Genomic DNA, 25,199 nt, shown 5'->3' on the forward strand with positions numbered 1-25,199 from the left:
CCCCGTGCAGGCCCGGTGATACTTGTTATGAAACGGGTAAATTCACTCCCGTGCCGGTTAGCAGTTCTGATATCCCACAGGGCAAATGTCAAACGGAATCCGCGACGTTCTGTAATTTTCCATGAGATAGAATTTCCAGAAGACCCAGTTTTCTGGTCTTGCGTATAATGATACTCAAGGTCACTGTTTGACATGCATGCGTGGACGTATTGTATTTCGGTGAACTTCTAAAACGGATGATGAACGGCTTTGTAGAAACTGGGTCTAAGTTTCCACGTTCACGATGAGCATTTCAATGGTCATTGGTCACGATCACCGGCAATACACTAACACAGCTGCCGAAATGTGCCTGTACGCCTTCACTTACGATCTAGCTCCAGGGAACGGCCCTCGGCCCGTGGTTTTTTCCTCCCCAACATACCACAGTAGTTAATTAATGACGTCTTTTTTTCAGAACCTTGAATTCATTCCTCAAGGTAGTCGACAGGACTCCGCCCACCCACCCAGTATACGTTATAAAAACATTCACACAGACGAAAGCCGCAACAGCTTTCTTGTCATAGCTTTAATTAAAACTCGTAAATATCTGTACATATTTTGCGATCCGAACACATATTTTCCTGACATTGATCCTCCCTAGGCCCTATGGACTTTCCCTATGCGTGTTTCCAAAATCCGCAATATTCTTTAAAGAGTAGTTTATGAGGACCGATCATCTGTACAGCTGTATATGCTATTCATATATAGTTTAACGTTTGCAGCGAACACGTTTTTGACATTGATGCTCCATAGAAGGCAGGTTGTCTTGCAACATGTGCCAAGAAACGCTTTTGAGTAACACCCAAAAAATTGAGCAAGTCTCAAAGGTCTAGGCTTATAAGCACTAGGATTTCGTTGTTCTTCGACGCAAGTGATACAAGTGATATGAGTCCAGCAAATGAAATTGGTCTTGATATCATCGATCTGTATGTTTTCTTAAACTTTCTTCAAATCATAGCATCATGTACGGCTCCATACGATTCAACATCGCTCTAGAGAAAGCTCCGTAACCATTCCTTTATGCACTGTTTTTCCAAGTTATCCAGATACGAAACCTTAAAACTTACATCGTTTAAGGCTTAGACAAAATATGCTTACGTGTCTACAAAATAAAACATCAACAGGTCGGCCACGATCAACATGGAAATGTGGTGATCCTTGTTGCGAAGTATCTGTACCTAAACAAAGATAAAAGTCAGCTGTTCTGAAGTATTCCTGTGAGTTATCCGTCTCTAATCTACTGTTCTAATGAGGCACGATTATCAGAGAAAAAGTGAACTTGATCAAAGACACCTGTCTGCGTCTGACCAGGCCATCAAAGGTTGTTGTCCGGTGTCCCTTTGATAGACCAGTTGGAACTAAAGTAATTATCTAGCCTCCGACCCGAGGTCGCCATTTATCCATCACTTATACACCCTGGTTGTTTGCTAGGCACTGAGAAGGATAAAGTGATGGCGTGATTAATCGTGATGTCGTGACCTCTTGTTTACCGTGCGAGAAGTTCAAACTGCCCCGAGCACCACGTTTTCAACCCCTTGTTTGTTTGGATGAGTCGGAATGAGGAGGTCGTTTGAACTTTGCTGAACTTTACTCAGCCAGACTGTAGGGTCCCCACAAGAGCAGCGAGGAAATGTAGCCAATGATGACCCGCGTGTCGTGTCTGTGCTCTTAAGTATTGTACTCTAAATTTCTCGTTTGAACTGTTCGCCTTCAAGCCTCATTCGTGTCTCCTCAACAAGTGCATCAGGGAAATTGCACTGCCGTCATCTCTTAGCTGACAACCTGAAGACGACAGCTAAGTAGAGTCATCGAGAAACTGTTAAGGGCTGGCAATGTTTTTACAGTGTAGTAGTAGAAAAGCTCGCGATTATACGGTAACGTTGAGATTTATATGGGGTTTAACTGGATTTAACATATGGCGTCCCACTTTCTTTCCGGGTTATCCAAAGAGTCCCGATGCTTGGATTGGATCGGATAATCTATAGTGTAGTGTAGCCATCCTTTTGGGCTGTAGGCGGCTCTGGATAGAGGTCAGTACCTCGTACATCCACTATACATAGCCATCAAAAACAGACAAATTGTACCAAACACCACGCCACCACAGCTTTTGTCACATACATTGGCAGCGATTGACGACAAAGACTGCTGACCCTTTCTGAACTACACAAATTGTTGTACTTTAGTGGAATGTTATGTGCGCTGACGTATTCCTTCTTGGTGAGTAATGGGGTGTATCTGCCAGTAACTGGACTCAATTGTTCAACACTTACGCTACGTTAGGAAAAGTCAAACGTATATAAAATCGCGGTATGCGTCAATGACCAAACTGAATAGGTAACTGATTGAATCAGTGTGCTACAAATTTCTCCATTAAAATCATGATGGACATGTTTGTTTCCGACGGCCAAACATTATCAGGAGCAACACCTGTAGTCAGTAAGGTAACTTTAACGTTCGCTTAAGTTGCGTAGGTGTCGAAGAGGCAGTCGATAGAAAAGGAGTTTATGTCTTTAAGATGGGAAATAGAGGCGCAAATGGCAGTTGGGGTCAGAACTGAAGTTCATCATCACATAAAATCGTTCAGGGGTGTGATGCCAATGCGTCTTAATCGGGATTTAATGCCCACTTTTATGTACAGTTCCCACCATTTCAGCCTGGATACGTGCAGATATTTGTGAATAGCCGAGTGTGCATCTCTACTCCCTGGAACGAAGTTTACCAAACATGTACTGTTGATGGCACCACAATGGAGGTCGGGATGGAGTTCCGAACAGATGGCAGCATCTCTGCTGAACCCCATGCTGTCGTCATGGAGTGCGCAGTCATCTGTAGACTGTACCGCAGGACGCGGTAGGTCGTTCCGCCGTGTTCCCGGCTTTTCTCGGGAAGGAGCCGTCATCCACCGTGTCAACAAGGGCTCCATTTGTCAACGAGGAGCGGCTATACAGGCCGAGAGAGTCGTTTTGTTTGATGCCTCTTCAAAGAGGCCAGAATAGCAGTGGTCTAAGGGTAGCCAAGCTGAAAGCAAGTTAATGAAAAATGCAGGATTTTTCAAACGATCTGGTACCGGTAAAATGAATCATGAAAGTTATGAATCTTACAGTGCATTTTGTGTCTTATTTAGCAGTCACCCATCTTGCCAACACGGTCTGTCAAAGTGACTTCCGTCCCAAGTTCCGAGGACTTCATTGTTGCCAACTTTCTTGCATTCATGACACATTTTGATGAAGTGGACCCCTGCTTGGATTATTGTCTTACTGTTCCGACACACACGGTTAGCTACTAGTCTTACCTCTGGGGACTGAAGGAGTTAGATTGACTAATCCTTACGGTAATTCGGACCGATACTTCTACGCGCTTGTATCCCAACCCTTCCTTTGTCGAGATGGTCATGGTGAAAAACACAAAGTCCAGCGTAGAATCAATCTTGTTCCCCTCTTAGATTTTACAAGGAAAGATCTGGACTTGCCACGCGGGACGCCAGAAACCATTCCGTTACGGTTTTTTCTAGTTAAACGACCCGCATCCTTGAGGAAGGCCTTACAAACATTGTAAACTGTGACAGTTTCAAGCCATGCAATGCCTAATAATCCTTGCGGAATGTGATCTGCAGATGGCGTGGATTAAATTGCAGACTATTGAGTCTCTGCGAATTTGCCCCCCCCCCCTTCTTCTGCTGTAGTGGTTACCATGACGACAGTTCAGCTGGGTTGCCCTACCATCTTCAAACCCAAACCCTGGACCCTCATTGGTTCTGATCATTCCTTTCTTGTGGAAAAAGATGCGGATGTAGCTTTGACCATCTAAGTACTGCAAGATCTTGACGTTTTGGTTCTTGCATGTACATTTTTCCTACGTACCATCTTTGCAAAGACGCTTGCTGTTCAGTGGAAGATCTGCCCAAGGCTTGGAGGATAGGGATGGATGGATGGATGGATGGAGGGAGGGAGTCATCTTCATCCGTGCAACTAGCACGACCGGATGATGATTATGTATAGTTTGCCGGTGCTTTTTGATCCTCCAAACCATTGCTTTAATAGATCCTCCTGTTCATCTAATTTGCGACAAAGTAATGAACTGCCTAGACATGGCGCTGAAGAGGCGGTGTATGTACCTTTTAGCTAGCGTGACAAAAGAGCCTTACTTTCCGATGTCGCTGGCTTTGGAACAGTTTTGCGCTGACTTAAGAGGGCAAGTGGCCCACATCCAGTTCCAGAGATAAGTACCGGGTGTAGGACCTTTCGGGTCTAGCAAAGCGTAGTGGGGTCACGATTTAATCAAGCAGTAGATTACTTCGATTAATTTGCATTGCTTTTCCCAGATTTCACCTGTCAGGAAAGATCGCCATCCCCACAGGTCACGGCCTGGGAGGAACCCCGCCTACTGGCCTGGGGCTGTATAGTGCCCTTCAGACACTTCTCTCGAGCGGAGTACAAGCGGCAAATCTGCTGGAAATCCTCCTATTTAGTATCTATTAAAACTGATCGTCGTCTGAGCCATGATAAGAACAATGTGTGCTATAGTCGGACGTCTGTTTTGTCTATCTCACGATGATAAGCGTACCTTTGAACAGTCTTTGTTCTTGGCATGGACATCGTTCATTGTACATGGCAGGGTACGGAGACTCCGCCTTATAAATAGTGATGTTGGTCTAGACTAGAGTAGAAAGCAATTCATCAGTACCCTTGACCTCTTGCTAATGTGGACACGACACAGTCGGGGCGAGGTCACATCCGTATGCGTCCTGTTCTCAACCAGTACCGACACGAAACAAAACTTGAAAAGGAAAGAGGAAAAAATCTGAAAATCTGAGGGGGTCCATTGTCCGATCTACTATGGCTGAAGGACAGTCGATGAAAAGATGTACTTGATGCTAGAGTTAAACCCTTTAAGGCTATAATTGTCGACACAGGATTTTCTGCAATCCTATGGCGTTTTGGTATACTTTTTAGGACATCAGCTAAAGAATTCATGGCTATTTCGTCACACCCTTATCTGTACTAGTGTACTGCATAACCTATATAACAGATCCCCCTTGTCGCGCTTTCAGTTACAAAAATCACTTCGCCCACAGATATGAGTAGTATCAAATTTGTTTTCTTTTCACCCTTTGGCTCATACGGTTTGAATTATGTGCAAAATATCAATCGCTCTTGCTAATACGATGAATGTCATGTAATGAAAAAGCCGGCAAAGTGACATATTACAGTTTGCGGTGACAAACTAAGAAATCGTTTGGTTTTGATATCTTTGTGAGTTTTTTGAATGCATGCCGATGAGTTGGCTCAGTTGATCCGCCACGTATATGTATATTATGTGGTCAAGATGTCTTTTGGAAGCCTGCAGGCATCAGGTCAGATTTGTTAGTTGACCTTTATCAACTGGGCGTAGCAGCCCTCCAGGAAGCTCAAGACAGGGAGTCTTCTCGCACTCCTGGAGACTCAGTAGAGCACTTGGTGAGGAAAATACAACCTGGTCGGAGATGTTATACATACTAACAGGACTGCATCAAGTCACGCGAAGTCCGGAAGACTCTTTCTGATTAACCTTTCCAACTCGGAGATTTGCTGGCCCGACTTCTTTCACCTGGAGGGCACGTTTATTTAACCTGCTGGACGGACACCACAGTGTGATGATAACACAGTTTCTGTCTCCTTTCAGAGCCGCAAGGAAATATTTTTGCTACGGTCTTCACAGTTTTCGCATTCATAGCCAGTGAAGGTCCTGCAGTTCCATTGTGTAGTTCCCTTGTGTATTCGTTAGGACATGAGACGAAGCCCAGAAATTTAAAGTTTGCTTACTGAGAATTGTTCACTCGAGATACATATGATTTGATTTATGTTTTTCATACATTTCACATCAAAGAACCCTGGTCTGATTTTATGGATTTCTGTGGCGGTCATGTCAGATCACCTCATGGCAGAAAACATTTCCAGATGAGGAATTCTTTTTTAGTTTCAACGTTCAAAGATAAGGGCAGCGTGTTTCTTTGAATGATGACACCCACCGACCCATGACATACCACCCCACCCCGCTCCCGCCTGTAGCTTTCCCCAGGGACCTGCTGGCTCGACCGAAGCCCTACACACTGTGACGTCACCAATGGTGATAAAAAGGAGCAGTGATGCGGGCTATGTTTGGGAGGGAGGAGCAGGACCATGCGAGATTGATGGAGAAGCAAATAAAACCAGTACGTCTTGGTCGGATGGAGGCGAGCCGCGCGTGGGTGAGGGGGAACGGACACACGGACGGAGATCATCTGACACCGGCTTACAGGGTGATTTGGAGGTCAACCGTTTCTGATGGATGTCATTTGAGGTGTTGATGGTCAAAAGAGAAACTCTGTCAAATTGCTGACATGACCTCTCCTCACTCTTTGCAGCTTTTCCTCAGTCCTCTTTGCTTTTTGCTCTTTCTTTCTCACGAAGACAACGTTTCAACTGGATTGCGTTGGTTGTACATCAATTGTCAAACGTAGACATACACATGTCAAAGACCGTCATGGTCCATGCGCACCACTGGATGATACTTCCGAGACCACATAGCCGATTCAGCATGATCATGGTAGACAGGTCAAATATCTTTACAATAACACGCCTCGGCTATAGAGCTATAGTTGATTATATCTTGTTATTATATCTTGTCTTGATGGTATTTCTCAAATGTAAACATAGATGTATAAAACATTTTCAATCTTCGTACCTGTCAGGGACAGGGTACGCAGGGGACGCATGTCATGAATATAATCGTACAGTGACCTCTCTATTTATGGTCAAATATTCGGTTTTACGAAGTATTTGGTTACAGAAGTGGATATGAGAAACAGGCACAATGTGAAAATGTTGAAATTAACGATCCAATTTTGTCATCTGGGAGATGGCAGACAGCTCACTGGAGACGTCGCCGCCAACTTTGTTTGCAAGGCTCTGTGGTTCGTCGCGTCCTCTCCTAGGGCGTATGGAGTAACTCAATTATCACAAGTATCATAATTCACAAGATTTTTTGGCTATCCATTTCTACGCAGTTTTACTACCTTCGTGTTTTTCTCATTTAAGGACACTGTTCCAAATTTGCCATCATCAAAGGGAATTAATGGATTGGTAAATCAAATTGATGATCTTGAATTTCGCGCCACATTGACAGCGTCACATCGAATGTAGTTCAGGCCAAGCCGACAGGCAATACGTGAAATCTTAATTCCTTGAACCTGCAGGAGGTATTTCCTGATTAATTTTTGCCTGTCAAGTTGTATTTGAAATACGACAGCATGGGGTGTTACACGCGAAGATTAGAGAGGAAAGTCTTGTATGTTTTCCCATGACCAAGGATTTGTTTGGACTGACGTCTCATCATTAGCGGTTGGTGGCCGGATGTGTAATCCTAGTCGTCATCTGCCTCACAGCAGTCCTGGTCTATCGGATTAAACCGTAACCACTGTACTGATTGTAGCTTCCAGAAGGACCCTTTCTAGAATGTCGGACTTGCCTCTATTAAACAACTTAACAAGGCAATCTTACCAGGAGGATTGCTGCAACACTGAGTGTACACGAAGACGCGTCATTTCCTTAAGTGTTACAGTAATTTGAAAACAGTACCGAGTAATGATCACAAAATATTCAATCATACGGCAATTATGACCAATTATGTGCTACAAGAAACACGATATCTTATGAGAGACCACGAGAAAGGTGCAGTTATTGCGCAACGCTTTGACACTCCGACCCGACTCTTTAGTTTACTTCGAATTCCATTCTCACTTTTAAGGGGTCTTTTAACGGCATTTTACACCCCTCTTGTGCAGTTGGACCATTCACGGCCACGGCCATTGCTCTTTGTAAGCAAAGCAAATTCACAGGCATAGCTAGATAAGAAGCCATGACCAGACCTTATACCTTCAGACTATGGCATCCTTTGTAGCAAAGGGTTTGTTGATACTTTGTTTCCTACATTTGACATGTGTGCGTGACATCATGAAGGTTATGTGTGCCTTCCGTCAGTACCATGCATATGGCCATATGAAAGGATGACGCTGAGATGCTGTAAGGCATCTTCAGTTTGTTGCTCTTGGATGTGGTCCATGCTCCCCCGCATGGTGACCTAGAAATGTGTCGTTCTGCATCTCGTTCGTTTTCTAACCGCGTGGGACGATGTATATCTGAACGGTAGAAACATCTCGAAGCTGTCCTTAACTTGAGATATGAGCCCGACTGCCGGTGTCGTCAATGACGAAATAACCGTATTTTCCACCACTGTCAGTAGTTCCTTCCGATCTCATAAAGACTCTTTATCATAACAGTTCCTTGATCTTCAATACTTTATGCAGGATATCTAGAGTTCCGACAAACACAAATGACGGTTTCGGACTAGTTTACTAGTAGTGTCTGGCATAGATATTGACACTTGTTATAGCAGTAATGGATAGCCTGTCTTGCACTTGGATGTTGACTATTATCTCTGTCCTATCGTATGACTGGGCTTAGAAAGCGAATATCTCTTAATCTACTTGTAGATTATATCTTTTTCATGGCACATCCGGATCAAGCCCCTTATATCCTCCAGGTCTACACTGCACAGATCGTCGTTCAAATATCCTGAGCATGAGACCTGACACCGGCTGAATTTGCCTCCGGTGAACTCCCCCGTTTCTCACATTTGCGCCCTTCTGCGAACGACCTTCTCTTGTTCAACCTCAGTCGGATAAACCTTTCCCAATTCTGCTGAATCAAGCGACAAGGGAACGTTCCTAAACCCTTTCAAAGACACGATTTAGTTTAAGCGTTTGGCAACTTATTTTCCCCTTGACCTTCTTTGCCCTGTACTTTCTAATTAAAGCCCTCACCCCCCGCGAACCCTTTGGGTGTTTTGGCCTCCAGCCCAGCACCTCCAGACAGGAAGGATGAGTGGCCCGCTGGGTTCCGGGTCCAGACAGTTCACATGTGTGACCTTGATAATGATAGCTACCCACGTCCGACTGAGCGCACCTAGGTGTACTGCAGACTGTATATTTATCATCCCCAACCACCGCGGGTGCTGTGCCTTGGTTGCCTAATGAAAGAACGTAACGAAAGTGGAGACACATGAAATCTACAATTATATAAGCGAGAGTTGTTGCTCTATGACAGCTTTCTCAATATTGTTAAAGATGCTATTCTATTTCCTCTGGGTCTTCCGCAATATGGTGTCAATCTTATTTCAATGAGATTTAGGAGGGCATTTGGAGAAAACGCGAATTCTTTCAAGATTGAACTGGACAACAACTTTTGATAACCGACCAAGGTCAATGCTATGGAATTAGGTCCCAATAGGATTGAAGCCCCGTGTCACATATCCAAGGTCATGACTGCTGCGCGACAGATGCATCGCTGCAACTGTTCACATTTGTCCCATCTCTTTAGTTTATTTGTCCCATCTCATCTGAAGTGCCCTCAGTAGGTCTGCACTCAGCTTGGCAAGATCACACAGTGGCTTACTCTGTCAGTGTCCCAACTGGCGAAGCAGCTAGGATTTATGTACGTGTAGATCTACGTCTGCTTGGCAACTTGAGGTGAATTACGAAGGAATCTTTCGTCGTCATGACCGCGCCCAAACCATGTAGTTATCCAACGAATGGGAAAACGTAGTTTTAAGTCTATCAGATGCTTCATAAACAAAATAGTATGTGGTAGGATCTCCTCTGATTATTCGGTGATTGTCTCTGTTGACAACCATGTTGTTGTGACGGACAAAAGAAGTTCAAGATGAGTCTGAGGTCGAGGCATTCGCCATGCCGTGTACATTTTACTACTAGTACGATCTAGTACTACTGCTGTGCTACTAGAAAGTTCTAACTGCATACTGAGTATCCTCGGTACATTCCTGCCTGCTCCAGGGAACAGGCTGATGCCCCCTTGAGAGGACCACACTTTCTACTCGTCGACACCAGCCCAGATTCTGGACAGGATCAACTGCCACCGCAAACTATCAACGTTTCAGCTGACCTGTGACTTGCTCCCTTTCCACGCTCGCCTTTTCGGTCTTTTCACATGGTCAAACAAACACGAGGATGTAGTCGCGCACTTAGGGCTGTCACGGAACGGAAAATCGTAACTTTGCGCTAGTCGCGGCAGTTCCGAACACCGCGTTCGGTGACCAGGCGTGCTTCAGCGTTTTTGTGGATAGAAGATCAGCATGTTTACGAGAAAGATGTAGTGGAAACAGGTGTCTGGGCGAGAGCGTCCGCCCACCAGTTGACGTGTCCCGTCGGAGATACGGATCGCGCGGTCCCGCCGGCTCATTTGCTCGGTGTGTCAAAAATGTCGCCTTTCTCGATCTTTCTCTTCTGTCCCGATCAGGGCCACACTGTCTGCCAAGGCCAATCAAGGAACGTAAACACACGAAGGTCTCGGAAGACGCAGAGTAATTTTAATTGGTTCAATACTTTGACTGGTAGAAACACTTTGGTCTGCATTTGGCGACATGTGACTCATATCATGTCAGCCAGACTCAGTGTATACAAGACAGGACATTCAGACATGGTGAATTGCTGGTGCATAAGGAGCTCGTTTCATTTCATTAGGTACATTTATGACTGAAGTCAACTTTGGAGGTGTATGTTTGAGTTTGGGGGAAGTTGGGTGCTTTCTAGTCTAAATACTACCAGACCTCGACACGATCTCAATAGTATGATCTATGATCTATCGTGTAGGGTTCAACTCTTGGGCTGCTAGGTTCTTCCAGTTTATTCCAGTTTCACCCATGAGATGCCATTTATCAATGGACATAAATATCCCGGGAGAGCTACGCATAGAATCTGAGCGGCACCTAGCGTTACCAAAAAGAACAATGCGACCATAGAGTCTCGAAGTTTGAAACCCTGCCAGTGATGCAATGATATTTTTTGTTTGCCAGAAGAAATATACCCTATAGGTCTACACATGACAACGTAGCCAAAGATAATAGAAGTATGTATGTCCGGTTTGTCGTTTTGGGGAATGGATCTGGGGAGGTATATCAACTTCTTTCGTTATGTTTTTGTCAATCTTAATAGTACCGTAACTTCTTCTGGAAGCTACGCACCTCTCCAAACTAATTATCCGTCCGGCTCAAAGCTTTTCTGGTGCGGTCTGTCACCAAATTCCTTTCTGTTTAGTCTTAATTCATCAAACTGTTTCCAAACACCAGTATAAGAACGACAAAAGTAGTGCATGTGGCTGACAGATTGGGTACGACGCAGAAGAACTTTAAACCTTTCTGCTTATAAGTTGTGCCATCAGTGACGACAGACAGTGAGCAGATGAACAGGAAAAGTTTTACTGTGGAATATCTGCTTCTACCTATTTTCGTGCCATATACATCCCATTATGGTATAATTCGTTTGTATTACTATCAAATTCAATACATGTTTGCGTAACATCACAAGTACAAAACAATATTTATTTTAGCTTTAAAATCGTGAGATACATGTTCTTAGAGCGTGCCATAAGAGTGGGTATAATAAACGTCGATATCTACAACTCCATCGAATGTTAGTTTGGATACCATACTACCCGTTGGAGTTACCTAGAGCTTGGAAGAGTTTTATCGCACCATTTAGCCTAAATTACTGTACATCAGATGTCATCTACAGAGGTAATGATTCAATCATACATGTACAATGGTACATTTGCTGGTTATACGAAATCTACTCTGGAGGCACCGTGTTAAAATGCGATTAGTGTTTTGCCGTATTGAAATTGATAGTGACTTATCAAGAAAAGTGTTCTCGTCATAAGCCACCTTTTCCCGTATTTTGCACTTTTCACGTCATCAAACTGAGGCCTTTTCCCTGATTAACCTTTAAAATTAGAAATGAAGTCTTCTATTCTTGGAATTGTTCTGAATCAACAACACACTACAGTATGTATCTCCGCAACTGAGGTACTTAGAAGGGCACCAACAGGATACTAAAAGATGATCTCGTACGTTTGTTAGTTATGTCGGCCGTCAAAAGTCCACCGGGCGTATTTTGACGGTGATGGCCTTGAGGGAGTACGACACTCCGTGCCAGTTCCACCACCACATCCCGTCGGCAGCGCCGGAGATCTCGTACCGACCAGTTTTGTAGTAGCGCCCGTTCCAGTTGCAGGAGATGCCGCAGTTGGAGAACCAGCCTGCGCTCGCCATCTCCTTCGCGCAGTTGCCGTCCTCGTAGGAGTCGTTGTCTTTGTCAAAGGTTGAGAACTGCGCATCGTCCATGATGAATTGTCCTAGAGGGATATTTATTTGTGTGCTATTAATATGTATATATACGTTTCACTGGGCACAAAAAGACAAATGGTATTCTATTCCAGTATGCAAAAATACTCATTACCTGTAATAATGGACATTTATTTAATAGCAACAATTTAAAAAAAAATCCACAACATAAGCATGTCAAGAACATGAGAAATCAAAACAGGAAGGTTCCACTACAGTATCGTAGAAAGCCGCTTGAAGGCCCATCGTCAACTTGCCCTTCGTTTGGACCTTCCCGACACCCACCCAACTACCAAATGTTATCACGAGCCAAGATTTTTTAGTTACGCTGTCGACACACGATTGTTATCACACCCAACCACAAACACCATCGAGAACATAACCTTATTGGTCCTTCTTGGCAAAGATAATTAGAAGAATTTCTTACCTCCATGTTCATGATCACTTGAGACTCTCCCCACGTGCGCTCGGTAGTTGGTGCTTTCGTTTTCGATCCGGAAGTGGTCGTACTCTGCCCAGCGGACCTCCCCCTTCCAGTCCGTCACCACAAACCGCACCATGTACTTGTTCTAAAGGAAACGTAACCAGCATATTTGTTACCACAGCATGTCTAAAACGTACCACACAGTTGCCCAACTGCAGCTGTTGAAGACATTGAAATAAATGTAGTTTCAGAATCAGATAGTAAGAAATAGCAGCCCTGCAACGTAACTTCTGAGGATAAAGCTATGTTTTATCGGTTTAAATTTATTTTGTACCAGAACGACTTTGTAAATGTGGAGTGACCCACAGCGTGCCGTGACATTGCTTAACGCCAGCTGTCCTGCTGACTGAAACGGTCCACTAGACCGCTGAAGAGTGTGTCTTACCATATTTGTTAGCTTGTGGATTTTCTCGTTGCCGAGGTAGAATTCTCCATCCCACGTGCCGAAGCCGTCTCGGTACTCGTCCCAGGTCCGATTGAACAGGACGGACCCGTCAAAGCGCCGCTGGATGACGGTCCAACCGCCCCCCTCACCCATGTCACAGTACAACTGTAGCAGGGAGAACGTTTAGATACGAAAATCATCAATAGTATACACACAGGCACAGCAGTATACCATAACGTCGGCCATGTAACCATGTATACAGTTTGTGATGAAATTGCGCAGAGAAAATGTATACGTCGGTGACTTCAGGTTGGACATCTAGGTAATATGATAATAAGATACGCCAAAAAGCAATTACCCATGCAACTGGATATGATTTTGGAAACGGTCAGACGTTTCAGATATTATCCAATATCTTTCGTCAGTGACAGTGTTTGGCGTATTGACGAATATGTTTTTTTTCTGTCACACTGTTTCCCCCGCTCGATAGCGGTTAATATTGCGAAGAAAATGAAAACAAACGCGTAAGTTACCTGCGACGGAGGGATATTGATGAAGGTGTCCTGGTACGCAGGGACCGTGTAGACGTGAGTGGTCGTGTACCCCCGCGAGTAGAGCGACGTGCAGTCCTTTACACGATCTATGGGATGGCGATAGCATAATAATGGTTATAGACTCTCAAGTGTAAAAGTTTATGAGACTTTCCCCAGACGGAACATTTTGGTTTTGTTGTTAGCCGGCAGGCTTATGGCCCTTGTGTATCGTAGTAACTTAAAAACCCTCGGGCCGGATAAATTTTTATAAAAAAATACCATTACCTGACAAAAACCCATCCCTCTCCTATATTGTCCAAATGATTTTGTCGACTGTTCTTTTAATCCACTTCTTAATGTCCACTTTGGTCCTCATATGGTATTGGTAGATTCTGGGGCCAACGGCGGTATTTTTCTTGTGTCATGTGTCTTTGTTTACTCTTTGATCTAATTACAATCTCATCACAGCCGTACCGTCAAAAGGACCATGTTTCAACCGTGACAAATTATCAACATTCGACTCCATGTTTACTTGTCTATCTTTCATGCCGCATTTTTGGCTCCATGTAACAGATGCAGGACTTTGGTCAAATTAAAACCCGCTCAAAGACATCGTCACATACACATCCCGGAAGAATGCAGTGTCCTAGAATTCAATCATTCGGCGTGCGAGCCGGCCCTTTCATTCTTTGCCAACGCACAGCAAACGTATTGCATTTGTGTCTCGTCGGTAGCTTTATGGCCTGCTTGAAGAAACATAATGTGTGGCCGACCCAAAAGGGCAGAACCTCAAGGGAAATTTACTGCATCGCAATGGTACATTACAGGCAGGAACGGGGTAGGGAAAACCACATGTGGAGAGGCATTGAGTCGTGACCGACCTCTAGGTTGAACCTGAGGCTATATGGTGTGTCCAGTGTGGGCCTCAAGGGAGTGACCGGAAGGTCCAAGGGTCACCACTATACCCCAACTGTCAGATGTGATTAGCACAACTGGAGTAATTCTATCCTCAACACTGCTGTATGGTGTTAGCTCTGCCGATTGACGTGTCAGTCGATGAGTAGTAAACAAGGACTTCCCAAGCATTCCACTACACTTTGCTACGAATACTTCATTTGAGGCGAGTGTAGATCATACTAGTTAACTACGTATAATTTTATACATCACGAAGAAAAGTGTTTCCCTTTAGCACATGAGATATCGTAGCCTGGATTCCATACCCCAACCTCAAGATAGATACTTGAGATCGGGCTGGGGTTTGGTAACCAGGCTAGAGATATCGGTATACCATCTGCGATTGCAACAGGTTTCTGAAGGACCTGCGATTTGTAACGCATCTGATAGGTGGTGCTTGTCGACAGCTATTCTCCTTCCCGTCTAGCCAAAACTACACCACCACCATATGTCCCTGGTGCCATTGACTTCTTAACCGCGAGTGCATGGTTCGTATGGAAAGACTTGGGGCACCTTGGACAGTTTGAAGCAACTGTAGGAAATTGGGTCAGTAGAGAAGGTTCTGTTTTGATTATATCAAGTTCCTGATATCCCCCACACCCTGCCCCCTCCTCTGTGAACCAAAATAACAATTTACTGACCTGCTAGTGTATCCATCTGTCAGCAATGGTAGTGACATGCTGCACAGAGTGAAAAGTCTATGGTACACATACACGAGAACATTACTACTGCCTCCCACTTGCAACCCCTAAGCCTTGCCTCAAAAAATCACTTACTGCTGGTTCTTTTAATACTACAGGTGACAGAGAAAAGAAGAAGAATTGAGGAGATCAAATGGCCAAAAAAACTTTCACAAACCGTTCCCCCTTATGTGTAAATGGCACATTTATCTTCACATACCTCAATCCCCCAAACACGGAAATCCTTTCTGTTTCACACTTTAGATAACTTCCCGTGGTGGTGTCTGAGTCCACAAACAGGAACTTTCTATAAGTTAAAGGTGAGGACATCTTGATTCCTTCCAGTACAACTCCTACTTCAAATGATACTCCTCTTGGGATTCTGGGGTTTAGGAAGCAGCATTTTTCCTGTCTGTTTGTGTTGTCAACTTGCCAGAGGTTCTCAGACATGGTATCCACATAACAGGAGATATTTGTCTGTATGTCTGTCAGTGAGACACTTATCCAGCTGTGTCGGAACCTCTGATGCCTGAACCTGAACATCAGGGCCGTGCAGGTGAAACCCATCAAGTCCAGGATATCTTTCATTGACAGACAAGTATGTGTTTGGCACCTTGAAAAGCTATCCAACACTCTCCCTGTAGATTTCTAAAATAGCAATGACACAATGATAACAGTTGAAGCAGCTAATAAAAATTTGATGAATGAAAGCACACCTTGTACTAACAGTATGGAGATAGTTAGCAAAGTAATTCATATGTATGGTCAGAGAAGTAAATGGGAAAAGCTTTTCATGGGGCTCTGCTGGTTTTTCAATCATGTTGTTAGAAGAAAAATGTCTCTCCCTATAGATTAGTAGTAAAGAAGCGAATAAGATTTGATGCACACATTTACAACCCCTAGTAGGCAGGTTGTTAGCAAAGTACATTTACAGTAGTGTCAGCTAGACTAGGAGATGTACTGCTGATACTGATGGTGCTCTGGTTTTCCAATCATTGTGTTAACAGGGGAATGTCTTCTCCTAGTGAAATAGACAAACAAGGCCATGAGCCCAGCTTTGCACTTTGATTTCTGTTGTTGCTTTTTTCTGCATACCAGGTAATAAATCACCTTTGGCATAACATACCAATGTTGTACACCAAGTACAAGCTGTGTAAGACCAGACTGATTGGTTTGCTCCATTCACACTGGGATGGACTAGTACTCTTTTTGATAAGTCAATGAGGAAGTATGGAAGAAAGGTGACAGTGTCCAGTGGCACTACATTGGGATTTGCTAGGGAGTCGAACCTAGAGCCTTTAGATTATACATGTACAATGTAGGTCAACAATCCTAATGACAACACCACTTTGCCAACTTTCTGATGTTCTTACCACCAATGTACTTGCCCTTACTGCCCCCTTTGATGATTGATGGTCATTTAGCCTGATTGAACCTGCTTGTAGGGGCCCACCCAACTTCTGTTGTGGGGGGCTAAATAGAGGGGAGGGGCCATTATAGCCAAGCACAGGGAGGTTGCCTTTCACAGACTAAAAAGGTGTTCTGCACTTGTGGACGTACAACCTCATTGTAGTGAAAGTTGTACACTGTTGCCTTACGTCCTTGTTTCCTTGGGACCTTATGGTCTTTTTACTTACCATGATATCTGATGGAGTAATCCCGTGTCATGGTCTCCAGTCTGTTCTGTAACCGGGAGATTTTGCCTGTGTAGTGGTTGATAAAGAGGGACTTCTGTTCCACCTTTAACTGCAACTTTCCAAGGATCTAGAGCAATGATCAAAACATTCATGAATAGTTTCATCAGGTTGGTATATCAATTCAGCATAGTTTTCTTAGGTATGTGACCTTACTTTACTCTTCTACAGACTTGTCCATATCCTGTCTGCTGTCTTTAGCAGTGCACTGATGCAATGATGAAGACAGGTGGTTGAAACTAAAGATAAGACATGTAGATAAGAAAAAAAATGAATCTAAGAAAACTATGTTGAGATAACCAAACCAATTTTCGGAACACACATCAATCACCTCAATTACAGCACAACATGTGGAACATTCAGATGTCTGTGACAGTTGCCACTTCTTGAAATGTTGGAAAGGACATAATGCAGTACCGATATAATCAGATAGGTGGCAGCAGTACGCAGGCACAGGCCAATGTGTGCAGTTGAGCATGTAGGTTTGCCTTGCTTCTCTATCTTTGTTAACCAAATGTAAGGTGTATGCATTTGCCTAGGTAGCATACCATTAGTGTGGCTGCAATTTCAAAAAGATTGATAGGAGGCAGTGCAGCACATGGATTGACCACTAGCATTCCTGGGTCAGCTCTGTTATTAGTCAAAGACTTAGTCAAACTCTTCTTCCTAACTATAATGATACATGTGGTCCACAAACTAGAGATCTATCAAAATCTATCCATGGACTACATGGATGTTCTCTTTACAAATTTATCAATCAATCAATTAATCAGTCAATCAATCAATGTATTGAGCAATCAATCGATCAATAATAACTTCTTTATGACAGTTTTAAACACCAGTTAGCAAGAGGAAGCAGCTTCAGAGTGATACTGGAAAAATAAGACATTACCACTTTGTAGTCATTCAGCTCTTCATCCAGTTTGTCAGCATCCTTCACCATCTTGTTCATGTTCTGTAGTTCCTGCTCCATCTGGTTAGCCCTGTCCTGTAGCATCTTCATGGCACGGATCTGTTTACTCATGATGATACCCTGCTGACTGAACAGCAGAGGAACATACTTAGAGGTTTAATAGTTAGTTAAAACCTCCCTACACAATTCTATTTATAGGGTGGTGTGTATCTCTTTTTTATACCTTTGGGCTGCACAGTTATTCAAGCACCAAAACTGGGAGCTAGTCAGCTGGTTGGAAGAATAGATGCAACAATATGTAAAACCAGGAAGCCATTTTAAAATCATTTTGCATCAGACATAACAAAGTTAAAGGCTCTTGTCAATATCTATACTCCTCAGCGGCTAAATCATGAGTGTCTGCATCAGTTAGTACTTTTGCCTACAGGCTACAGCAATCTTGCTGCAATTTTTCATTTAGACACTAGGTGGCAGTGCAAGCCTGCTCAACTGTTGGCTATCTGTGGTTGTAGCCTGTGAGCATGGCTATGCCATCCAAACTTGACTATCATAACCTGTAAAGAAAATAAAAACCTGATCACCCTAGAAATACATCTAACATGTTAGCGATGCTTTCTTTCCTTTGAAACATACATGTACTGGCCTGAGTTATGTCAGTAGTCATGGCTAAAGTGCTACTGTTGTTTTGTGAAGTAGTAAAGAAAAATTGAGGCATCAACCTCTGTGAGGAGTTGCATGTCAACAAAGAGCAGATGACCAATCTTATCTGAAACCTATTTCAGAGACTGGACAAGGTTCTCTTTCATGTACTGCACTTTAAACTTTTGAGCTTGCATGGTGTCAGATGCCTAAGTCATTAGTAAATATCTCAGATTGAATCTATCCAAATGGTATGTCAAGTGAAGCTCTGGATCAGTCTCTTTTCTCCATCTGATTTGCCCGACTGATAAAGTAGAACATGAAACCCATGGCATTGTGAAGTCAGGTATGCGATTCCTTGCTGCTTTCTGATATTGAAAGTTTTTAAACACTGGGGGTGCATTTAAATTTTGTACATTACCCTATGAATTTGTCAAAGAGACTTTCTTGTTCAGTAGGCAGGCAAGGTAACTTGAAGTTTAAGGTAAAACAGTTGTCCTCAAATGAGGTGAAGCAGGATACTTTTTCACATAGGCAGTGGAAGTCAACTATGGCTTTGCTATGGCTCAGGGTTTTCCCAAGCACATCATGTCACCCCTAATCTTCTTGATAAGTGTGTTGGGTTCTTTTATGTTCAGAGGTTTGATTCTTGAGGCTAACACCTAAAGCTCACTCATACACTGGGCAGTCAACTTAACATCCCTTTCCAAAAGAACGACTCTTTTCCAGTCGTGGCCAGGCCTGGGCGCAAACCTGGGCCGCGGGCTCTACGGAATTTGAACCAGGTGAGGCGAGTGCCAGACCGTTACACCACGCGAACACGATCTTTGTTTGAAAGTTTCTCTAATGTGTAAACAGATGCTCCCTATTTGTTGGTAAGCAAGGTTGTCATCACTTCAGAATCCACCAAGACTTCACAGTAAGCCGGAAATCCTTCCCTAACAGGTGATGAGAGGAGGTTATCTTTGTGGTTTAGGTGGAGCAGAAGAACAGACCAAAGCAATCAAAAGATAAACAGCAGTTGTTTGAAGATTCTTCAGGAATATGGATGGGCAATACGCTATGGTGGTTAGGGGTGGGAATGAGAATAGATTTTTTATGTGAGTCCCACAGCTTGTACTAGCCTTGCGGCCTGCATACCTTTCAACAATATTGCTGCACGTCACAAACAAGCAATGATCCATATGGGCATCTCTTGTCTGTAAGAATTTAATGGCCAACTATAAGTCTTTGCAAAAAGCGCCATCTTGAACTCAAGTTTTTTTCCCTGCTGCCTAAATTTTGTGCTAAATTGTAGGAAGTAGATTTCAGCAGGAGTGACATTACTAGTGCTTATACTAGCTAAGAAGAAAGGAAGCTTTAGTGCCCCTTTCTACTCAACAGAACTTAGATATTCCAAAAACAACCACTATTTTATACCTACATGTAAAGGCCTGTTTAAGAGGCTTACTTTCCATCTCATGACAAGACCACCTGCACTTTCTGTTCTGGTTTGTCAGATTTCAGTAGCAAGTGGGTGTGTCCTTCCCACTACCCTGCTGACTTTCAACCAGGCATGCTCACAGGAAAGGTGGGAGTGCCTGCCATTCATTTTCCCACTAGTACATGGAAGTATTTCTCTGAAATTGCTAGCTGCACGAAAAGTTCAGCCATACAGCTCAAACTCAAGGCCTTATATGTTATAGGTGTAAAGAAAAAAAAGTTAAAGTTATCTTGACCCATTGTGTCCTTTTGCAAAGTAAAGGTAGAGTCAAGATCAAGATCAATTATCTAATATCTGAAATAGGGAATGGCAGTATAATATAGATTCATTATTGGTTTGTGCCTATACATTTTTTCTGTCAGCTTTCAATTATTATTTACAAAAACAATTCTTTAACTTTATAATGTAAATTGAAAAAGTTATGGAATAGGACATCCAAAGTTTATAGACTTACCAACTGAAGGGTATTGCAGGATGCATTCAAAAAAGTACAGAAGGAGTAGGTTTAAAAGAAGCAAAAGAACAAAATGTTTGTTTTAAATGCATGTACTAGTGTGTATTATTCATTTCCTCACAAAAGAGAACTGCTAAATCATGTCGGGACAAACAGTCTAAAATGGCTCTACAATGGCTGTACCCTTGATTGTCAATATGGCATGGCTAAATATATGTGTTTGTACTATATACCTACATGTAAAACATAGTCCATTGACACTTGTAGGTCAACTTTTGAACTAGGACCCTTGTTTTCAATTATCGTCTTAGTGTGTGGGACTTTAAGATCTGTAAAAGAACATCTGTATAAAAGAAAAGAAGACCCACATGTCGTATGCTTGAAAGACACTTACCTATTTCTGATGCTGAGTTGAAGAATCTTGTCATCATGCATATTCAGCATTTTCTGTTGGTTGGAGACTTGGTAACGGTTTTCCTCGGCCTGAAGTTCCAACATGAGCAGGTGCAGGGTGATGTTCAGGCCTAGAAAGTGCAAGAATTTACGACAAGGCAACATGGTGATCTTTAGTGAGGTGCACGAGTTACATGTAAAACCTTGAATGCACTTCAGCCAAGAAGTTCCAATGGAGCTCACTTCTTGTGGAAAGTCCGAGCTGTTGAAACGGATAATTTGTCATGGGGACAGTTCCCACAATGGCACACAAACAGCTCGGCTGGGCCCAACTGTTCCTCTTGCCCATAGCTGACTCCTCCCCTAGGGGGTCACTGGAGTGTAATCCCCTAATTTAAGGGAGACTGCATATGTCTGACATCGACCACATACATATGCATGGAGCTCTGCCTTACTCTCCAAGCAGAGGTTTGGTTCCGGCTTGTTTTTGCTGTCTTTTTAGGTGTTTTTGTGGGACTTTCTACACTTTAAGGTATTCGTTTTGTACACCAGCCAAACTGGCAATTTTGTAGAAAGGCACAAAAATCACCTAAAAAGATGTCAAAAACAAGGTGGAGCCTAACCTCTACTTGGAGAGTAGCACTGCCATTTATACATTGCTGTATTGGATGATGCCACATCTTATCTGTTAGCATTTCTCTTGCTCAATTTGTTTTCATTATTGAACAGAAATGATAGATGCCGAAAGGGAATGAAGTAAAAATAAAAGTATGCATTGGTCTTTGTGTTGACTTTTTGTGGAAAACATTTGGTGCATGGAAATTGAATAACAGATTTGTGGAACTATATATTCATCCAGTTATACATGCCTTTGGAAGCGAATTTTTGTTTTGCATCAAAGAAATGCAGCTGCCCCCTATTAGAGTTAGACATAACTTATTTGTCAAAACAGTGAGTAATGGCACTTTTTGCACTTGACTTCCCCCAGGCATACAGAGAAGAATGTGGTGTTGATGAATAGATGAGTGAATATTCCTGGCAGAAAGACCCAACCTTACCAACTTGTTATGATTCATGGCTAACTGAAGAAGACATGGTGGGATTAAAAACCATGTCTCTCTCTATTAGTTAAGCCATGCCAACAAGCTGATATAAAAATAAACTTCAGGTAAAATTGTTTACATGGGACACTAACATTGAGGCTAATTGATTCAAACTGGAAATGGTACCAGACAGGTAATAATGTTACCTTAATATCAAGTTAATGATCGGGATGTACTCTACACAAGGAAGGGATTTTCTCTGTGACTGAGATGAATTTTGGACGCTAGATGAAATCAAAAGTAACATAAATCCTAACCTGGCTTCATTAGCATAATTTCTTCGAACAATGTGCCAGGTCCGATGAGGTTGATCTCATTGTCCTCCCTCTCTTGCGATGGACTCTTCCGCCAGCCTCCCCTCCTGTTGTCTCGTCCTGTCAATTCGTTGCCATGGCGACGAGTGTTCCTTCTGGCCCTTTCCAGCAGTTGCTCCAGCCTTGCCTCATACTCCTGTTTATGCACTTTCTGTTTCCTAACGAGCTTTCTCAGTCTGTTCTCGTTACTCCTGATGATCTCACTCAGCAGCCTTTCGTTGTCAGCGTGAACATTGTTCTGGAAAAGACCTGACGTCGGGCACCGACACTGCTGTTCCTTTATCGCCATACTTCTCTGGCTGTCTGGGTCATCGGCTAGTTCCACGGAATGACGCAGTTTTACCAGTTTGGCAGAAGAATCGTCCTGATTAGCATACACTTTTGGCTCTGCATCCTCTGGCATGGAGCTCACTGGAGCTTGTTTCATGTCTCTTTTTATCTCTTCTCTGGCAGAGCTATCACCATTTCTTACCTCTTCATCTTGGTTCTCAAAAAGTAGGCCAGACATAGCATCCTTCTGCCAACTTTCTGTTCCAGCGTTCTCATTGGACGAGGGAAACGTGACATCATCGCCGTTTGCGACCTTGTACCTGATTGTGTCCTGGCTCTGAGCTGTCCCTGCTGTCCACACCCAGTCCCTGTCAGTCAGCGAGTCGCTGAAGACAGGCAGCACTTCAAAACACAGAAGTGACAGCAGGAGAAAGTAAGGTGTCTTCCTGCCAACCTCAGCCATGTCTGTGTTCTTATAGACCTTCCTCAAGGATGCAAGTGGCATATGGAAAGGATTCTTGTCCTCAAACAGCACCTTTCATATGAATTGCACCCTCAAACAGTACCTTTCATATGAATTCCACTCTAATGTTTGCTTACCTTTAAGATAAGCTACATGTGTATGTAGCCTAAGCAAGGTTGAAGCAGGACCAAGTTGCTTTGCATATACTCGACCGCTGCCAATAACTGGCCTGCCTTCTTCCTGTTTGTCCTCCCTTCAGGCTGAAACGAAAGGCAACAGAATATTTGACTGTTGAACTTGAAGGGTACAGCTGTCAAGGCACCACCAACTTAGCTTCCTTCCTCTAAATGTCAATCATAGCTTGACTTCATCCCTCCAGGGTCAGGTTGAAAAACATGGCTTACAGATACGTCACCACCGTTGGGCCACTGTTGTTGCCAGAAACAAGGCTGGAGTGGCTTTAACCACTTCCACCTTATGTAGGCTAGATAAATTGCTTGCACATGTCATCACACAAAGTTGAGTCTTCTTTAGGACTCTGGGACATGTAGATATCAATGTAATCAGCCCGTGGGTACACGTCTCTCCATGTTAATCTCCAAGCAGATGTCACGAGATAAAATTTGGTGTGAAATCTAAGCTCTTTTCAACATTTGACCGTCTGTATTTTGATTTGGGACAAGAGCACACTGCCCATCAGCTTTGGGATGATACTAAATCATCCCAGTCACTATAAATAGAACAGCTACCTCAAGATTCTCAGACAAGGGCATGAATAGCACAATACTCAATAGTACAGCATACCTGCTTCCTATGGTCAGGCTCCAGACATTACAGCTATGGACGGTCACTGACCTGCTTTAGCAGAAAAAGTTACACAGTTCAGCTGACTGAGAATGTCCATTCTTGGCATCGAAACTAACTGATTAGTACAACCTGCACACAAACAACCCACTGGTGTCCCCTGTCCTACTAAACGCCATGGTCCTCATGGGGCTTTTAACTACTCTTTTTGGGGAGGCAGAATCCCAACAACTTAGAGGGGGGATGTGAGTAACATAAACACACAGCACCTACATGTATAAACTGTCAGCACAAGAGAGTACTGTACTGTGCACTGTTGGATAAAGAGTGATCACCTGCACTTATGGTCTGGCTTGGGATATTGTAGAAGGAAGGAGGTCAAAGATCAGGTGCAGGCAGGGGGTCCTTCATGGTGATTATCCCTCTCCATGCTTCCTCCCTCTGGGTGGGAAAATTGATACATAATGGGCTGTACCACTAGCAGGCTAGAGGGGGTATGGAAGACAGGGATGTTCTGAATGCCTGCTTGCAAACAGTAATAAGGAACAATGGACAAGCTGAAGTCAAAATAGAATTAAGTTGTTGATTTTCAGATTATGTTTTAATGCATTCAAGAGATATACAAGGTTTGAAATGAGGAGGAAAATATTTTGACGACCCCCTAATGTGTTTTCACTTTCCTGCTGAGTAAAACTTTCCCTGCCCATTATGTAAGACCACACTCTGATGTTAGACAGGTTCCTGGGATAAAGAAGAAGATGAAAGTTGTGTGTAAAATATACTGAAATACTGGTGTACATTTTACACATGTATGAGCCTTAACATTGAAAAAGAACCACTTCTACTACCATGTTATTTCTAGGGTAAGGTTACTGTAGTTAGCCTTAAAGATGGTGATATAACTCTTTTATAGCCGATTACTGACTTGCCAGAGTGAAGGAACAGTTTTATAGCTGACCTTTGGGTGAACAGGTCATGGCTTTTTTGTTGTGTCTACAAATAGTTTACGGTTTAATGGAGACCCTTGTCTACAAATTCTTTTTTATTCTTAGAACATTCAGCTGCATACTTGTTTTCAAGTGAGAGGACAACTCAAGTTTAGTTTTGAATGACTCACCAGTGTGGTCAACTACAATATTTTCATTTTACACCAAGGTGGAAGCAAACCACCAATTAGCTATGCACCCAACCACATGAACTGTTCTTCAGCAGAAATGAAACAAAGCTGTGCGGGATTATCTTACCATAGCCCAGTGGAGGAGATAATCTGTGCTGTCTACTGTATAATTACAGTAGCTGGATCAGAAGACAGGAAAATTCTTTTGTTTTTATCTTTCTGGTACATAGAATGGTGGCCTTGATAGAATGCCATGGATCATGT

The 25,199-nt window shown here is 43.2% G+C and overlaps 2 protein-coding genes across 9 annotated transcripts in view; one reads left to right on the forward strand and one right to left on the reverse strand.

Annotated features, from left to right (window-relative positions):
• The window catches only part of LOC118430523 (serine/threonine-protein kinase mTOR-like), a 127,877-nt gene that overhangs the window by 77,772 nt on the left and 24,906 nt on the right, over window positions 1–25,199 (forward strand). The gene's annotated exons all lie outside the window — the stretch shown is intronic.
• LOC118430526 (angiopoietin-2-like) lies at window positions 11,309–24,291 on the reverse strand. Of its 6 annotated transcripts, none has more exons than XM_035841445.1 (11): window positions 24,154–24,291; window positions 23,819–23,869; window positions 23,118–23,274; window positions 22,225–23,086; window positions 20,866–20,995; window positions 17,875–18,022; window positions 16,926–17,052; window positions 13,655–13,761; window positions 13,122–13,286; window positions 12,680–12,821; window positions 11,309–12,263 (listed from the first exon to the last, which is right to left on the reverse strand). In XM_035841445.1, the coding sequence occupies exons 4-11, from the start codon at window positions 23,054–23,056 to the stop codon at window positions 12,001–12,003; spliced, it is 1,914 nt and encodes a 637-aa protein (XP_035697338.1). In that variant the 5' UTR covers window positions 23,057–23,086; window positions 23,118–23,274; window positions 23,819–23,869; window positions 24,154–24,291; the 3' UTR covers window positions 11,309–12,000. The 6 variants fall into 6 exon arrangements, with proteins under 6 accessions (XP_035697338.1, XP_035697339.1, XP_035697340.1 ...); XM_035841446.1 differs by having other exon boundaries at window positions 23,819–23,872; window positions 24,154–24,286; XM_035841447.1 differs by lacking the exon at window positions 24,154–24,291 and adding an exon at window positions 24,092–24,128.

Source organism: Branchiostoma floridae, chromosome 14, assembly GCF_000003815.2.
Source record: "Branchiostoma floridae strain S238N-H82 chromosome 14, Bfl_VNyyK, whole genome shotgun sequence".
Classification (NCBI taxonomy): domain Eukaryota; kingdom Metazoa; phylum Chordata; class Leptocardii; order Amphioxiformes; family Branchiostomatidae; genus Branchiostoma; species Branchiostoma floridae.

Coding starts and splice junctions, on each gene's coding strand:
- LOC118430526 (XM_035841445.1), bottom strand. CDS start 23,056: ATGCCACTTGCATCCTTGAGGAAGGTCTATAAGAACACAGACATGGCT. Junction 13,762..16,925: donor TTACTCCATCAGATATCATG/GTAAGTAAAAAG, acceptor GCCATCCCATAG/ATCGTGTAAAGGACTGCACG. Junction 13,287..13,654: donor TCAATATCCCTCCGTCGCAG/GTAACTTACGCG, acceptor TCCCTGCTACAG/TTGTACTGTGACATGGGTGA.